This window comes from Orcinus orca, chromosome 6 (assembly GCF_937001465.1).
Source record: "Orcinus orca chromosome 6, mOrcOrc1.1, whole genome shotgun sequence".
In the NCBI taxonomy this organism is placed as follows: Eukaryota; Metazoa; Chordata; class Mammalia; order Artiodactyla; family Delphinidae; genus Orcinus; species Orcinus orca.
In genome coordinates this window covers 78,913,660-78,929,161 of record NC_064564.1, presented here as the reverse complement: position 1 = coordinate 78,929,161, position 15,502 = coordinate 78,913,660, and the positions used below count along the sequence as shown (strand labels likewise).

Below are 15,502 nucleotides of genomic sequence, written 5' to 3'. Positions count from 1 at the left end.
GGAACTGACATGTATACACTGATGTGTATGAAACTGATGAGTAATAAGAACCTGCTGTATAAAAAAATAAATAAAATAAAATTCAAATAAATAAATAATAAATCTAAAAAAAAAGGAGTGAGCAAAACTTGAGCAAAGAACTGAAAGGGGGTCAAAATCAAGAGAAGACTCAATAGTGATGCAAACATTGAAAAGCTGGAAGAAGGACCTCAGTTCTTGTCTTCTTTGAAGAAAGAATTCAGCAAACAGACCAAGATTGTGAAGAAAATACAACTGTTTATTAGAAACAGAATGAGTGTGAAAGGACACACGGGTGGACTCAAGTGAGTTATACACCATAGGGGCAGCTTAGGTTGCTTATATAGGGGCAGTTTTCTAGGTTGTCTCTGGCCAATCATCTCCATATTTGGTACTGGTGTGCACGCACATCTCTCAGCCAAGGTGGATTCCAGCTGGCGTCTTCTCCCTCCTTTTTGTCCTGCCTGTAGACTGAGGGCCTTCTCTTCACATGTGTCAGGCCGGGAAATCCACAGAAATGCACCCCATCAGGGCCCATCTCAAAGCGTTAGCAGGAGACCAGCTGCAGTTGCTCAGCCTGGTGCTTCTCTCTCTCCTACCTATCTCCTACCTCTATAGCATGGATCAAATTGAGGGTTAGGTATTTGAAAGACTATAAGGGCTGAAAGTGCCCTTCCGATGGTGGTGTCTAGTCCCCCATCTTATAGCAGACTAGAAAGTAACTCATCCCAGATCACACAGCACATTAATGGCAGAGGCAGAAACCAGAATGCTCTCCTTTGCTCTTAGACCACTGTTCAAGGGACCATTTCCTGCTACTCCTCATTTCCTTATGGAGGGAAGGCAGTAGCCTAATCCTGTCGCTAGTCCATATTCAGAGGAACGCTGGGTGGCCTGTGCTCAATTCACTTAGCTACGTCCCTGGACTCTTCTAATTGCAATCGACACAAATCCCACTCCAACCATCAGAAGGGAAATGAATCCATTTGTTGAACCTGGAACCTCAGGGCAGGTGGGAGGGTAAGGCTTTGCTTCAGGGACAACCTAGACAAGAAACCCACGTGCTGGGACTCTCTTCCTTTGCTTCTGCTGTGAAAATCATCGTGGAAGGACTACAGGGCCCTTGGGTCTCACGCCCACTCCTGCACTCAGGGGTGCAGAGCAATAGGATTGGCAGCATCCACTCAATCACAATACTGAAGTGAGAGGGGCCTAGTTCAACCCCAAAAGGGGATGCTCTTGGTAGAAAAAAGGCTGAGGGCTGGGAAGGCAAACATGACATTTCCTCCTCAGCTTCCCCTCCTTTGCACAGCTGGGCCTGGTGACCTCACCCCAACTCGTGTCAGTGACCAGAATCCTGACATGTTCTGCTGATGTGCCCAGTCCTCCAGACATTCCGGTTCATCACCGTGCAGGCAGACTCCTTAGAGTGAGATACTAGCCCAGCAGAAATCCAAGTTTCAACAGAAAATCAATAAATAACATTATATTCTGAACCAAAGTTCTAAGTCATATTCCAAAAGAAAGACGTTTTTATTTTTAAATCACTAAGTCCTTATTGCTGCAAATTGCACATGAACTTAAATGGCTAAACTCAGAAGACCATACATCATTAGAAAATATTTATCACAGGCAAGGACACTTTATTTATCCCAAAGCTTCGGCCAAAAAATCTCTTTCCTGCACTCCCTGTCCTGTCATGTCAGATTGAACTTCTGAGATTTATTAGTTTTATTCTTCTCCATTCTTCTCAAAAAGAAGAGACATTTCACCCTTTCCTTTTGACTGGTTTAAAAAACTACAGAATTGTTTGTTCTGCCAAAATCTCAAAGACTCTTGAGTTCCACGTATGAACTTCTGTGCCACAGATATTTGTCAGTCACAGCATTCCAGAGCTTTCCAATGGCTCACTAGTTTAAAATAAGAAGGCCAAGAGTAACAGACTCTTCCCTCCATGTGAGCGGAGGCTCAGATGTTCTGAGCTGACTCTGCCGTTGGCCACAATTGATTGCTGTACAAGTTATCCCCAGATCCAAGGGGCGTTCATCAGAAATCTCTTCCAGGGTTTTAAGGTGAGATACATATAACAAAAACTTTACCACCTTAACCATTTTTAAATGTACAGATCAATAATGTTAAGCACATGCACGTTGTTGTGCAATCTCCAGAACTCTCTTCAGCCCACAGAGCTGAAATTCCACACCCACTAAACAACACCCCAGTCCTCCCTTCCTCCAGCCCCTGGCAGCCACCTTTCTGCTTTCTGTTTCTGACTATGACTACTCCAGGTGCTTCACATAAGCGCAATAATACAGTATTTGTCTTTTTGTGGCTATTTCACTTAGCATAGTGTCCTCAAGTTTCCTTTTCAGACTCCCTTCTTTAGCATATGTTGTAGCTTATGTCAGAACTTCCTTTCTCTTGAAGGCTGAAGAATATTCCGTCGTATGTACATACCACATTTTTTCTACCCATTCATCAGTCAAGAGACACTTGGGTTGCTTCCACCTTTTGGCCATTGTGAATAATGCTGCTATGAATATGGGTGTACAGATACCTCCTTGAGACGCTGCTTTCAATTCTTTTGGGTACGTACCCAGAAGTGGAATTGCTGGCTCATATGGTAATTCTATTTTTAAGTTTTTTGAGGAACCGTCATACTATTTTCCATAGCGCCTACCGCATTTTACATTCCCACCAATAGTGCACAAGGATTCTAATTTCTCCACATCCTTGCCAATGACTGTTACTTTCATTTTTTGTTCTTTGTTTTATAGTAGCCATCCTAATGGGTGTGATTTGGTTTCCCCAGGATTTTTAACTGGAACTAAGGAAGTCAGTCTCTTCCCATGACAGAAGCTATGGAGGTGAGATTCTCAATTGTCATGTTTCTTGACATGTGAAGGCAGACAGCCTGTGTTGAGTTTTTAGGGCACTAATTAATCCTACCCTTTTCCCCTCCAAAGTTTGGAACCCAACTGAAATCTATTCACAGAAGCCAAATAGACTCCAATAAGGATCAAAATAGCAGTGCCAGTACTTTTCAAGGAGGACTGGAGACGACTGAAAGCCAAGTCCAGGCCAGTCTTCCCATTCCTCTTCCCCCACCAAGTGGAATTGACTTACCGACAATGGCAGGCCTGCTCTGTCCACCTTGCGACAGAGGCAGAGAAGGCCTGGTGGGTTTACTGCACAGAAACGCTGCATGCTGCCTGGGGACAGGCAGGGTCCGCAAGAGAGCCAGAGGGAGGGGCCGTGCCTGTGTAACCACCCCTTTGCCGATCTCACCAGCCAGAATAAGCCACTCCTTCATCCTGGAAGCAAAAAGGGGGTTTGAAAAGAAGAATGGAAGCGTAGCCCCCAGAAGCTCTAAGAAGACGTACGCTCATCTCTGTGGGCTTCGGCAGACGCACGAAGGGAGGAGGAAATGTCGCCCCCCACAGCCTCCCCAGCAGTTCTAACATTGGGGTATGCTTGTTTTTAACATCTTTATTGGAGCATAATTGCTTTACAATGTTGTGTTAGTTTCTGCTGTATAACAAAGTGAGTCAGCTATACATATACATACATTCCCGTATCTCCTCCCTCTTGCGTCTCCCTCCCTATCCCACCCCTCTAGGTGGTCACAAAGCACCGAGCTGATCTCCCTGTGCTATGTGGCTGCTTCCCACTAGCTATCTATTTTACGTTTGGTAGTGTATATATGTCCATGCCACTCTCTCACTTCGTCCCAGCTTCCCCTTCCCCCTCCCCGTGTCTTCAAGTCCATTCTCTACATCTGCGTCTTTATTCCTGTCCTGCCCCTAGGTTCTTCGGAACCTTTTTTTTTCTTAAATTCCATATATATGTGTTAGCATACGGTATTTAACATTTGGATTTCTTAACAAGTAGGACTCAGCATTGCACAAATGCAGCTGTTCTTCCTGCGAAAGAATGCCGAGTGCATGGGAGCAGGGCTGCTCACCCCCTTGTGAGGCTGCTCTCTGACATCATCACGACTTCTTTGTGAATCCTCCCGAGGTCAGCTATGGGACCTGAAGGCTCTTAAGTGGGTCTGCACAAAACACCAATTAAATTTACTCGAGGCTATCCATGGCCTAGCCTGAAAATTCACTCCCCAGTCTGTCTTCCATTTCACATTCTCCTAGGGAGGACATTCAATAGAGCTCACTGGAGATTATGCAAGGAACTCAGATGAAGTCATGAAACAACTGCAAATAACAAATGCCAGCAATATTAAAATGCCCTGATTTGAACTATATGAAATGCCTCACATTATTAAATTCTCAGGAAGGAATTAAAGTCCCCCCAAAATAAATATCCTTTCTCTTGAAGGTTGAGCTCTAGAGAAATTAAAAGTCCACAATTATTTCCTGCCCAATTCCTTTCTGGTTCAGGGTCAGTCAGAGGGTCTCATTCAGCGATGGCGGTAGAGTCTGGCTCCTTCCACAGCTGCTTGCACTGCAGAACAATCTTGGCTTCAGGCTCTCCAGGCTGTCACTCCCTTGGCCGGTTGTCTGGAGTCCGTAACTTACGAACTTAAACTCAACTGGGAGAAACCCACTCTCACGGGGTCAGTCCTGCTGCCATGGGGCCCTCTCCTTGTCTGGCGGAAGTCCAAGGCAGGCTGAGGCCTGTGTGCCACGGTGGCAGCTCTCCTTAGAAGCCGCTTCTCCTGAAAACCATCAAGAGGAGACCCACTGCAAACAGGCATCTCTGCCTGCTTGGAGGTAAGACTTGCCCAGCTCCAGCAAGCACCTTGCCTCTTCCACATGGGACTCTGCAGTCCCTGAAGAAATGAAGCTGTTTCTCATTTCTCCAAGAAGGGAGGCCTGTGGTGCTAACATCACTGGCAAGGCCTGTGACATGAAGAGCAGCCTGCAGGACAGGAGCAGCAATGAAAGCTGTCACAGACTTAGAAGGCAAACGACCTGCAAGACCAAGGCTCTGTTACCCAAGGCCAAAGGCATTCGACTCTCCTTCAAGGGAGAATGGGAGAGATGGAGAAATAGGTAAGAGGCATCTTTTCATTGTAGATAAGAATTATGGGTTTCAATAAATGCTGGAGAGGGTGTGAAGAAAAGGGAACACTCTTGCACTGCTGCTGGGAATGTGAATTGGTACAGCCACTGTGGAGAACAGTATGGAGGTTCCTTAAAAAACTACAAATAGAACTACCATATGACCCAGCAATTCCACTACTGGGCATATACCCTGAGAAAACCATAATTCAAAAACAGTCATGTACCAAAATGTTCATTGCAGCTCTATTTACAATAGCCAGGACATGGAAGAAACGTAAGTGTCCATCACCGGATGAATGGATAAAGAAGATGTGGCACATATATACAATGAAATATTACTCAGCCATAAAAAGAAACGAAATTGAGCTATTTGTAATGAGGTGGATAGACCTAGAGTCTGTCATACAGAGTGAAGTAAGTCAGAAAGAGAAAGACAAATACCGTATGCTAACACATATATATGGAATTTAAGAAAAAAAAATGTCATGAAGAACCTAGGGGTAAGACAGGAATAAAGACACAGACCTACCAGAGAATGGACTTGAGGATATGGGGAGGGGGAAGGGTAAGGTGTGACAAAGTGAGAAAGTGGCATGGACATATATACACTACCAAACGTAAAATAGATAGCTAGTGGGAAGCAGCAGCATAGCACAGGGAGATCAGCTCGGTGCTTTGTGACCGCCTGGAGGGGTGGGAGGGAGGGAGACGCAAGAGGGAGGAGATATGGGAACATATGTATATGTATAACTGATTCACTTTGTTATAAAGAAGAAACTAACACACCATTGTAAAGCAATTATACTCCAATAAAGATGTAAAAAAAAAAAAAAGAATTATGGGTTTCAAGTTGAGAAGAAACCCTAAATGATTATAATGTCTCTGTAAGCTGTGGAGATTTACCTCAGGTTAGTGGAAAGTTCAATCCTTGTCCTGTTTGAAAGTAAATACTCAAAAGGCACGGAAAACTGAGTCTTAGGCCTGACGCTTTAACCTAAAGTTAAAGGTTAACCTCCAGAGGATAAACAACAAGGACCTACTGTATAGCACAGGGAACTATATTCAATACCCTGTGATAAACCATAATGGAAAAGAATATGAAAATGAATATATATATGTATAACTGAATCACTTTGCTGTACAGCAGAAATTAATGCAATGTAAATCAACTGTACATCAATAAAATTTTTTTAAAGAGATTTTGTGAAGGTTTGCTTTTTGTTTTCCTTTTTTTTTTTTTTAAGAGAGAACAACTTCCTCTACATTTCAAGGACTTCGAGGACTATCTTTCTAAGACATTAAATAACCCAACTAATCCTCACTGATCTCTCAGGAACAAAGTTAATAATTATTTGGTCTATAGGTATCCTTACCTACGTCTAAACTGCTTGGTTTTTTGTTGTTGTAGTTTGAATTCACACCGGTTTAAAACTTACAAACTGTACGAAGAGAGCATGGGCCTTAGGTCAAGCCCTTTCAACCCTGTAGTACATGATGTGCCGGCGAGCAGCCAGCCACCCAAACCAAGTGGTTGCCTGAAGTCACCGGGCACTTGTCCTCTTGATTTTTAAAACTCTTTGACCAAATTATATTTTAGACTTCTCCTGTAGATGTGTCAATTTGAAAACTCAAGCTTTCAGTATAACAAAAGGGCTTTTAAAAGGGGAAACTAATGTAAGTTACCTTAAGACTATTGGGAGTTAAAGAGCTCAAAAAAGCTGGGCTTTGGAAGTAATAATGCACAAATGGAGAAGGACTTTCAGCCATAAAATAACAAAGCAAACGGGGGAAAGACTTGGGTTCTCTGTGCAGCAGTTTTGTCAGCAACAGACACAGCAAATGTTTGAAGCACTCTAGCCAGTGTTTTCAAACTGTAGGACATGATCCATTAGTGAGTGGATTGTGAAACCCACTTAGCAGGTTGCAAACACAACTCTATTTAAAGGAATGCAATAGAAAAGAACACAGAGTGAGTCACTAGAAGTACAGTAAGAACTGTCTGGTGAAATGTTCCATTCATTATGTGTGCTCACAGGTAGGTTTGGGCCAGGACAATTACCCTTCCTTTTGCATAAAATACAATTTTTACTCTGGGTTGTGGCTTTAAAAAAAAAGTTCAAATACACTATTACGCAGGAACACCTCAGGGGTCCAAAGCTCTGAGAGGAGGTTACATAGTAAAGCTCATTTTCTACAGAGATATTAGGAAAGACACATTTTGAAAAATAAGTGGACATAGGACATAGGGTATCAGAGATTATATATTTGCATTTTCCAAGTTTTCTGTGATAATGAAAATTACTTGTCATCCATAAAAATATACTTATTAAAAAAAGCCAAATAACCTAGAAGTAAATGAAGTAAATTACGTAAAGGCCCCTTTCATTCCTTCTCTCCCAATCCTAGTGCCTTGGGCAGAGGAAACTGTCAACATCTTGATATACATTACTACAGACGTTTTTCTAGGCACGCACAGACACACACATGCCATATATATGTAAACGGGTTCGTAACCATATAAACGTAAACAGGATTGTGTGATTCAGTATTATTGTGCAACTTGTTTTTCATATCACCATCTTAGGAATTTTTTTTTTTTTTAGGAATATTTTTATGTCCACACCATAGAGCTGTTTTTATCTGCTGCAGAGTATTGCATGGTAGAAGTTGGTATGTATTATTTCAACAATTTCTTCATTTATGTACAATCATGTTGTTTCAAATTTTTTATTATTTCAAAAAATGTTTCAATACACATGCTTATACCTGACTCCTAGAACTTGCGTGAAGATTTCTTCAGGTTGGATGCCTACAGTCAGAGCTGTTAAATCAGAGGCTAGACCCCTTTTAAGTATTGATATACACGGACAAATTGTCCACCTGAAAAGCTACATGGATGTTATACCTTCTCCAACAATGACAGAGTGTTCATTATGTCCAGCATTAGTTATTACGAATCCTTTCATAGCTGCCTTTTCAAGGGATGGGAAAATAGTATTCATTTTAATTTCTGACTGCTTATGAAGTTGGAAGTTTATACATGTTTGTTTATATTTCTTCTTTATAAAAATATTTTTATATCTTTTGTTCACCTTTTGTTTGGTTTCTAGGTGCTTTTATATTAAGGATCTCTAACTTTGTTATATTTTACATAATCCCCCAATCTTTTGTCTCCTATTTACAGTTGTGTACAGAAGTTTTTTTTTTTTTAAGGTAATCAAATCTATCAGTTTTTTTTTTCTTTCATGGATATTGGGCTTTGTATCTTGATTAGGAAGGCCTTCCTCACCCATTTATTAGAGATTTTTTTCCAATATTTCCTTCTTTTTTTTATGTTTCCATGTTTAATTCATCTGGATTTCATTTCTGGTCCATGGTATGAAAGAAGAAAATGTTTTCCAAGTAGTAAATAATCTCAACATCATTTACTGAATAGTTCAACTCTTCCCTACTTATTTATAATGCCATTTCCAAATATTAAATTCCCATATGTATATATACTGCTCTGTTCCTGGATTCTCTGTTCTGTGCCTTTAACCTATTTGATTATTCCTGTGCTTATAGTGCACTATTTCATTTACTCTGGCTCCATGGATTGCTTTGATAGCAAAAATTGTTTCGTGCGTTGTCTTGTAGATGATCTTTATAATTATATTGTTATAGCCATTTAAAAACCTTGCTATGATTATATGAAATTGCTTTGAATTTATTTAATTTGATAGAACTGACTTTTTTTTTTTTTTTTGCGGTACGCGGGCCTCTCACTGTTGTGGCCTCTCCTGTTGCGGAGCACAGGCTCCGGACGCGCAGGCTCAGCGGCCATGGCTCACGGGTCCAGCCGCTCTGCGGCATGTGGGATCTTCCCAGACCGGGGCACGAACCCATGTCCCCTGCATTGGCAGGCGGACTCTCAACCACTGCGCCACCAGGGAAGCCCGCACTGGCATTTTTTATGTTAGGTTTTCTCATACAGAAATGTGGCATGCCTCTCCATTTTGGGGGTTTCCTTTTATACCGTTCAGTATAGATATTTAAAATTCACATAGGCCTTAGATTTCTGCTGACCTTTTCTAGAGAATGCATTCTTTTCCACCATGCATTTCCTAATTGGTTACTGCCAGCATATACAGAAGCTTTTGATATTGCGGTGTTGGTGGTGTGCCCTGCCTCTTTAACAAGCTTTCTCATTCGTTGCAACAGCATGCCAGTAAGTAACTACAAGGTTTCTTTTTGTCCAAAAAAACTTTACAATCATAGTTGTCTCACTTTCCATCGAGTTTACTTTTTAGTACTATTTTTGTCTTCTTTCTGAGTCAGCAAGATGGGATGCTAAGAAAGTTTCCTTCTACTTCTAGATTGTTGAGTATCAGAGGATGTTGAATTTATCAAATGCTTTTTTTAGCATTGAAGATGATACGGTATTCTTTAATCTGTTAATTTAGTGAGCCACAGTGATTCTGCACTTCTGTTGAGAGTGGCCTATACTTTTCCTTGTTTTATTTGTGCAGTCTTGGTATTAGGATTATGCTAACCACATGGAATGAATTAGGAAGTTTTATGTCTTTTTTCTATCCTCTGCAATGGTTTACAAATAAATGTGTTCCTTAAAGATGTGCCTAATAGTATTTGCCTTTTAAAAAGAAGTTTCAGGGAGTTCCCTGGTGGCACAGTGGTTAAGAATCCACCTGCCAATGCAGGGGACACAGGTTAAATTCCTAGTCCGGGAAGGTCCCACATGCCGTGGAGCAACTAAGCCTGTGAGCCACAACTACTGAGCCTGCGAGCCACAACTACTGAAGCCTGCGAGCCTAAAGCCTGTGCTCCACAACAAGAGAAGCCACCACAATGAGAAGCCCGCACACCACAACGAAGAGTAGCCCCTGCTCACCACAACTAGAGAAAGCCTGAGCGCAGCAACGAAGACCCAACACAGTGAAAAATAAATAAATAAAATAAAATTATATTAAAAAAAAGTTTCATACTGCTCTTTCAATTTCTTCTAAGATGTTTGGTCTATTTACATTTTCTATCTTTTGCCAATTTTTAGAATCTCTATTTTTTTTAAGTTAGCGCATTTCATCTAGTCTTCCAAAATTATTGGAATGAAGTTACACAACCATATCAGGAGTAAATTATAAACAGTACTCCCTTGTAATTAAAAAGTCTATTTGTAGGTATCTTTCTAAAAATTATTCCTAATGCTAGCTATTTTTGTCATATTTTCCAAAGGTTTGCCTTTTATTGGTTTTTATTTTAAAAACCTTTTAGTTTCATTGATCAAAATTTTTTTGCTATTTTATTAATTTCTGCTTTTAACATTTAAAATTCCTCATGACTTTCTTCTAGTTCATCATTTTTTCTAGCTTCTAAAGTTAAATTGTTATTTCACCTATTTTCAGTTTTCTTACTCCCTGAAAAATAAAATCTATAAAATTTTCTCTAATTCCTGATTTGGCAGAATCCTGTAGGTTTTGAGAAGTAGTTTTTTACTAATTCTAAATAGTTTGTAATTTGTTTTGAATTTCCCTTTAAATGAGTTATTTAAAATGAGTTATTTAAAAGGTAATTTAAAAATTTCCAAGTGGACAAGCCTTTTGTTATTAGTTTTATTGTATTATGAAAGCAAACAGGTCTGCATTCTGTACTTTTTTACCCTTATATGAATCCCTTCTATAAACAGTTCATAAGTTTTCCAAGAAAACATTTTGTATTCCTGAAGGATAGAAAATATAAAGAATGTTTTGAATTCATGATGGATACAAAATATTTATGTATCTTCCCTCTCCTAACCTACTGGTGGGAGGGGGGTGGGCATGAGATTTTTGTTTTACAATTATTATACAGTAAAAATGATGCTTTTTTTGGGGGGGTACAGTTCCCTTAAATTAACTTAAGTATGGATTCATGTTACCACCAATACAACCAGAACAAGGAACAGCTCATCACTGAAACTCCCTTGCACAGCCTCTTTGTAACCAAACCTTCCCACCCCAACCCCTGACAGCCACTCATCTAGTCTATTATCACCATTGTTTTGCCTTTTCAAGAGTATTATACAAATAGGACTTCCCTGGTGGTCCAGTAGTTAAGAATCCGCCTCCCAGTGCAGGGGATGCGGGTTCAATCCCTGGTCGGGGAACTAAGATCTCACATGCCGTGGGGCAACTAAGCCCATGTACCACAACTAAACTAGAGAGTCCGTGTGCCGCACACTACAGAGCCCACGCGCTCTGAAGCCCATGTGCCCTGGTGAAGATCCCGCATCTTGCTACTAAGACCCGATGCAGCCAAAAAAAAAAAAGAATATTACATAAATGGAATCATAAAGTATGTACCTTTTGAGATTACATCAAGATGTAACCTTTTGGCTTCTTTCACTTAGCATATGACTTTGCGATTCATCCAAGTTGACATATGTATTAATAATTTATTCTTTTTTATTGCTGAGTAGTATTCCATTGTGTGGACACACCATCATTTGTTTATCCATCCACCTTTAGGAAGACTTTTTGATGATTATGAATAGAGCTGCTATAAACACCACATACATGTTTTTACATGAACATAAGTTTTCACGTAACTTGCGAAACTGCTGGTGTATTTATGTTTAAAGACACTGCCAATCTGTTTTGAGGGACTACATCATATGGTGTTTCCACCAGAATTTCAGTTACTTTGCATCCTCACCAGCCCTTGGTTCTGTCAGTATTTTCTTATTTAGTGAGTAGCAGTAGATCCACTGATTTGGAAGAGAGATGTGTTTAAGTCTCTCTCATAATTGGTTTGCTCACTTTTCCTTGTATTTCTGTTTTTGCTCTATACATTTTGAAACTGAGTTTTTAGATTGCAGATCCGATTTCAAATAATCTTTCTGCAAAACTATACTTTTTATCAGCCGAAATGCTTTTATTTTCTCCCACTTAATGGTTTTCATCTTGAGTCCTATTTATTGTTTATTCTGAGGTTAACATAGTCACATACACTTTTGTTAGCATCTGCCTGGTATGCTCGTTTACTTCTTTATAATCCATGAAAGTCTTTTAGATTTTTTTTTTGCAAATAGCACATAGTTGGATTGTTTTTTTTACTCAAGCTTAAGGAATTCCAGAATTTAATTTACATTTATTGTGAGAAAAGCATTTGGTCTTGCTACGTCTGTATGTGTTTGTGTGTGTGTGTTCCTATTTATCTTGTTTCTTTCTTCTTTCCTGCCTTTTCTTGGATTTTTAAATTCCATCCCCCCTTTCCTGGTGGTTTGGGGGCTATTAAAGTTTTTGACGTATATTTGCTTCTCTCTCTCCTTGTCTTGGCACACAGTAAGTCTGCATTTCCCTGCTCAGTTGAATTCAGCCGTGGCCATGTGATTTTCTTTGGCCAATGAAATGTGGGAAGTGACATGCGTTCATCTAGGCAGAAGCTTTAAGTCAGGGTATGTTGCATCACAATCTATTTTTGCTTGGGTATCGTAACAAGCAATGTTCCAAATAGTGATGCTTTGTCAGCTGGCTCCCAGGTTGAGGGGGACATGGAGTAGGGCTTCTAGCCAATCTGCCAAACACATACAGAATGAGCACAAATAAACCAATGTTGCTTTAAGTCACTAAGATTTCAGGCTTGCGGCTGAAGTATCGTCACATAACCTTTCCTTACTGATATGCCTTTCACTTCAAATATACTTAAATATATTTTTCTATCAACACCTAGAGGTAAACACTATATTCTTGCCTTGAATAAGACAAGATCCTGAACACTGTTCCACTTTCTATATCCTGGCCCCATTCATGTTAAAGCCTAGAATTTTAGCTCACTTCATTTTTATATATGCATAATATTTACTTAGATTTTTCCTTATTATAGGCATCCATGGTGATTATAAAGGGGAAACACAGATCACATGGCATCATCAGTTCCTTTGATTTAAAATCTTCCATGGATCCATTGCTCATACTGATATCTGTACTATCTTATACAACAAATATTTGTGCACTTACTGTATGCCAACTCCCGTGTTCTTCTAGTCTTTCTTTTTCATAACTTTTATCTTTCATCCCTTTGCAATGCATGTTAAGGGGATCTCTCAATCAGATCTTCCATTTCATGAATTCAAGCTTCAACTGAATCTATTCTGCTATCTAGTCCATCTTCTGAATGTTCTGTTTTCACAATCGTATTTTTAATTTCCAAAAACTAAATATCTTTTTCCTAGCATCCTATTCTTTATGGATGCAACATCCCCATGACTCTTTGAAGATCCTAATTGTACTAATTTTTAAACTTCTTCTGTTTCTTCTAGTAACTACTTTCTTGAACAGGTTACTTTGTTTTAATTTGGTGTCTCCTTTTATGTTAGTGGTTTTCTTCAAATTTGATGATTCTTGGCATATTTATAGATGAGGGCCTAAGACTAAGGTTTGAAGTGCTTTTCCTCAGCCAGATGAGAATTCTGGTTCACTTTCAATGAATACAAATTCTGATTATGGGCACTCTGGTGATTATAAAGGGAGTGGCAGGTCACCGTAACCAGAAGTGTGGCAGCTTATCTTCAGTTCCTGCTTGGAGTCATTTTGGATAATGCCCTTGTTCTCCAATCCCAGTGTTTCCTGTGTCAGGACCCCCACTTCAGAGAGCTGCTTTCTTAGCCTGAGCCTGGTGGCAAACTCCATAATTAGGTACTCCACAAAGAGGTGATTGGAATGGCTTAGCTGTTCCACGCTTCAATTAACTCATCTTTCAATAATCTGCTCTTTATCTTCTAGGAAGTCCACATTGTTCATTTTCTGGTTTTCCAACTCTGCTATTAATTTATTTTTGTTTTAATATTTCTCCAGTCATTTCAATGGGACTCTGGAAGAGTAAAAGAATGTGTTCAGTGATCCATGTTAAACCATAAGTTCTCGTATGTAGTTTATAATCAGGATCTTCTAAAAAATTAACCATCTTGCTGATCTTCTGAAAATCAAGTGTTACTATTTTGAGATTAGGGATTATTTTGCAAATATCCATTTGAAATTAGACTGATTCCTGGCCATAGTATTGGGTATGCATACAACAGTAATTTTTGACCAAAAGTAATTATGGCATATTTAGGGCAAGATGACAAGCTCTTTGCTACTGTATCACATCTGACACTGTTTAAAAAAAAAACAGAATTCCTGTTTGCATAGATTGCGTATGCTCTGGTAAACACTCAGCAAAGGTACACAGTAATTTCTCAGTAAAAGTACATGCTCATAAACTCTAACCCAAATGAAAATATTTAATTTCAATTAAGTGACATTGCTTTAGGTTGAGTATTGAAAGTTTAACGAAGCACTGAAATTGTACATATTAAGCAGCAAAGTATCCATATTTATAATTTTTAATGGAATCACTTTAAATGATCAATGAAACATGTAAATATGAATTTTAAAACTATAATTATGTATGTGTATATATGTCTCTGAAAAATCTGTGTCAAAGAAAACTGAGGCTATCAGTATAAACTCATTTAACTTCTATCTCTTCTTACCTCTATTTCCTCCCAAACTTACCAGTATCCATCCAACTCGAAGGATATAAGTGCTTTTTATATACTGTGCAAGGTTTTTTTCTTATCCATATTTCCATGTTTCCCCAATTCTCTAAGTTACTTATCTACATCTTCAGGATCTTCTTTATCGGTTCCTTCATTTCAACATATAAAATATAAGTCCTTCTCATTCTAAAAAATTCTTTTTTGCTAATTATTTTCTCTTTTCATCCAAACTCCTTCAGAGTAGCCTATTCCCACTGTCTTCACTAGCCCTGCCTGGCCGCCCTACACCCTCAATTTATTGCAATCTGGCTTTCTTGTCCACCACTTCACTGAACTGCTCTAAGGTCACTGGGGACCTAACTGCCCAAATCCAATGGACACTTACAGTCTCTGAAGTATGACACTGTCATCTACTTCCTCCTTCTTGAAACTCTATCACCTCTCTCCTTCCCAGAATTCTTTCTCTGCTTATTACCTAAACTTTGACAGTACCCACAATTCTCTGAAATCTCATCCATTTTCATGATTTTAATGACTGCTTGTATGTGCTGATGACATTCAAATTTTTATCTTTCCATGTCTTCACGTGCACGTCCAGTTATCTACCAGTTTATCTCCTGAATTCTACAGGTGCTTTAAAATTCAACATGTCCAGAAGTAAAGTCTTTTCCCCAATTCAGTTCTTTATTCCCTATTTCCAAACTCAATGATACCACCACCCAACCTTAGTCACACAGATGGGGGTCCAGCCTCTGCCTCCTACTTCTTCCTTACTTCCCAAGACCAAGTCTTGCTTGTAATTTTCTAAATACAATTAGAACTTATTTCCTCCCTTCATCTATACCTTATTTCAGACCCCTTTCTTCTTGCTATTACCTGGTCTAGAAGTTACCAAACTGCTGTTTGGTGGAACCAGTTGTTAGACACTTCTATTAAAAAAGGACTC

General features: G+C 39.4%; 1 protein-coding gene across 1 annotated transcript in view; it reads right to left on the bottom strand.

The window, feature by feature from the left end:
- Positions 1-256: 256 nt before the first annotated feature.
- The window catches only part of CEP78 (centrosomal protein 78), a 49,885-nt gene continuing 34,639 nt past the window's right edge, over positions 257-15,502 (bottom strand). Inside the window, exon 16 of the mRNA XM_049710829.1 lies at positions 257-13,886. Within this exon, the coding sequence (XP_049566786.1) occupies positions 13,876-13,886 (11 nt within the window). The 3' untranslated portion in view covers positions 257-13,875. The remainder of the gene's footprint in view (positions 13,887-15,502) is intronic.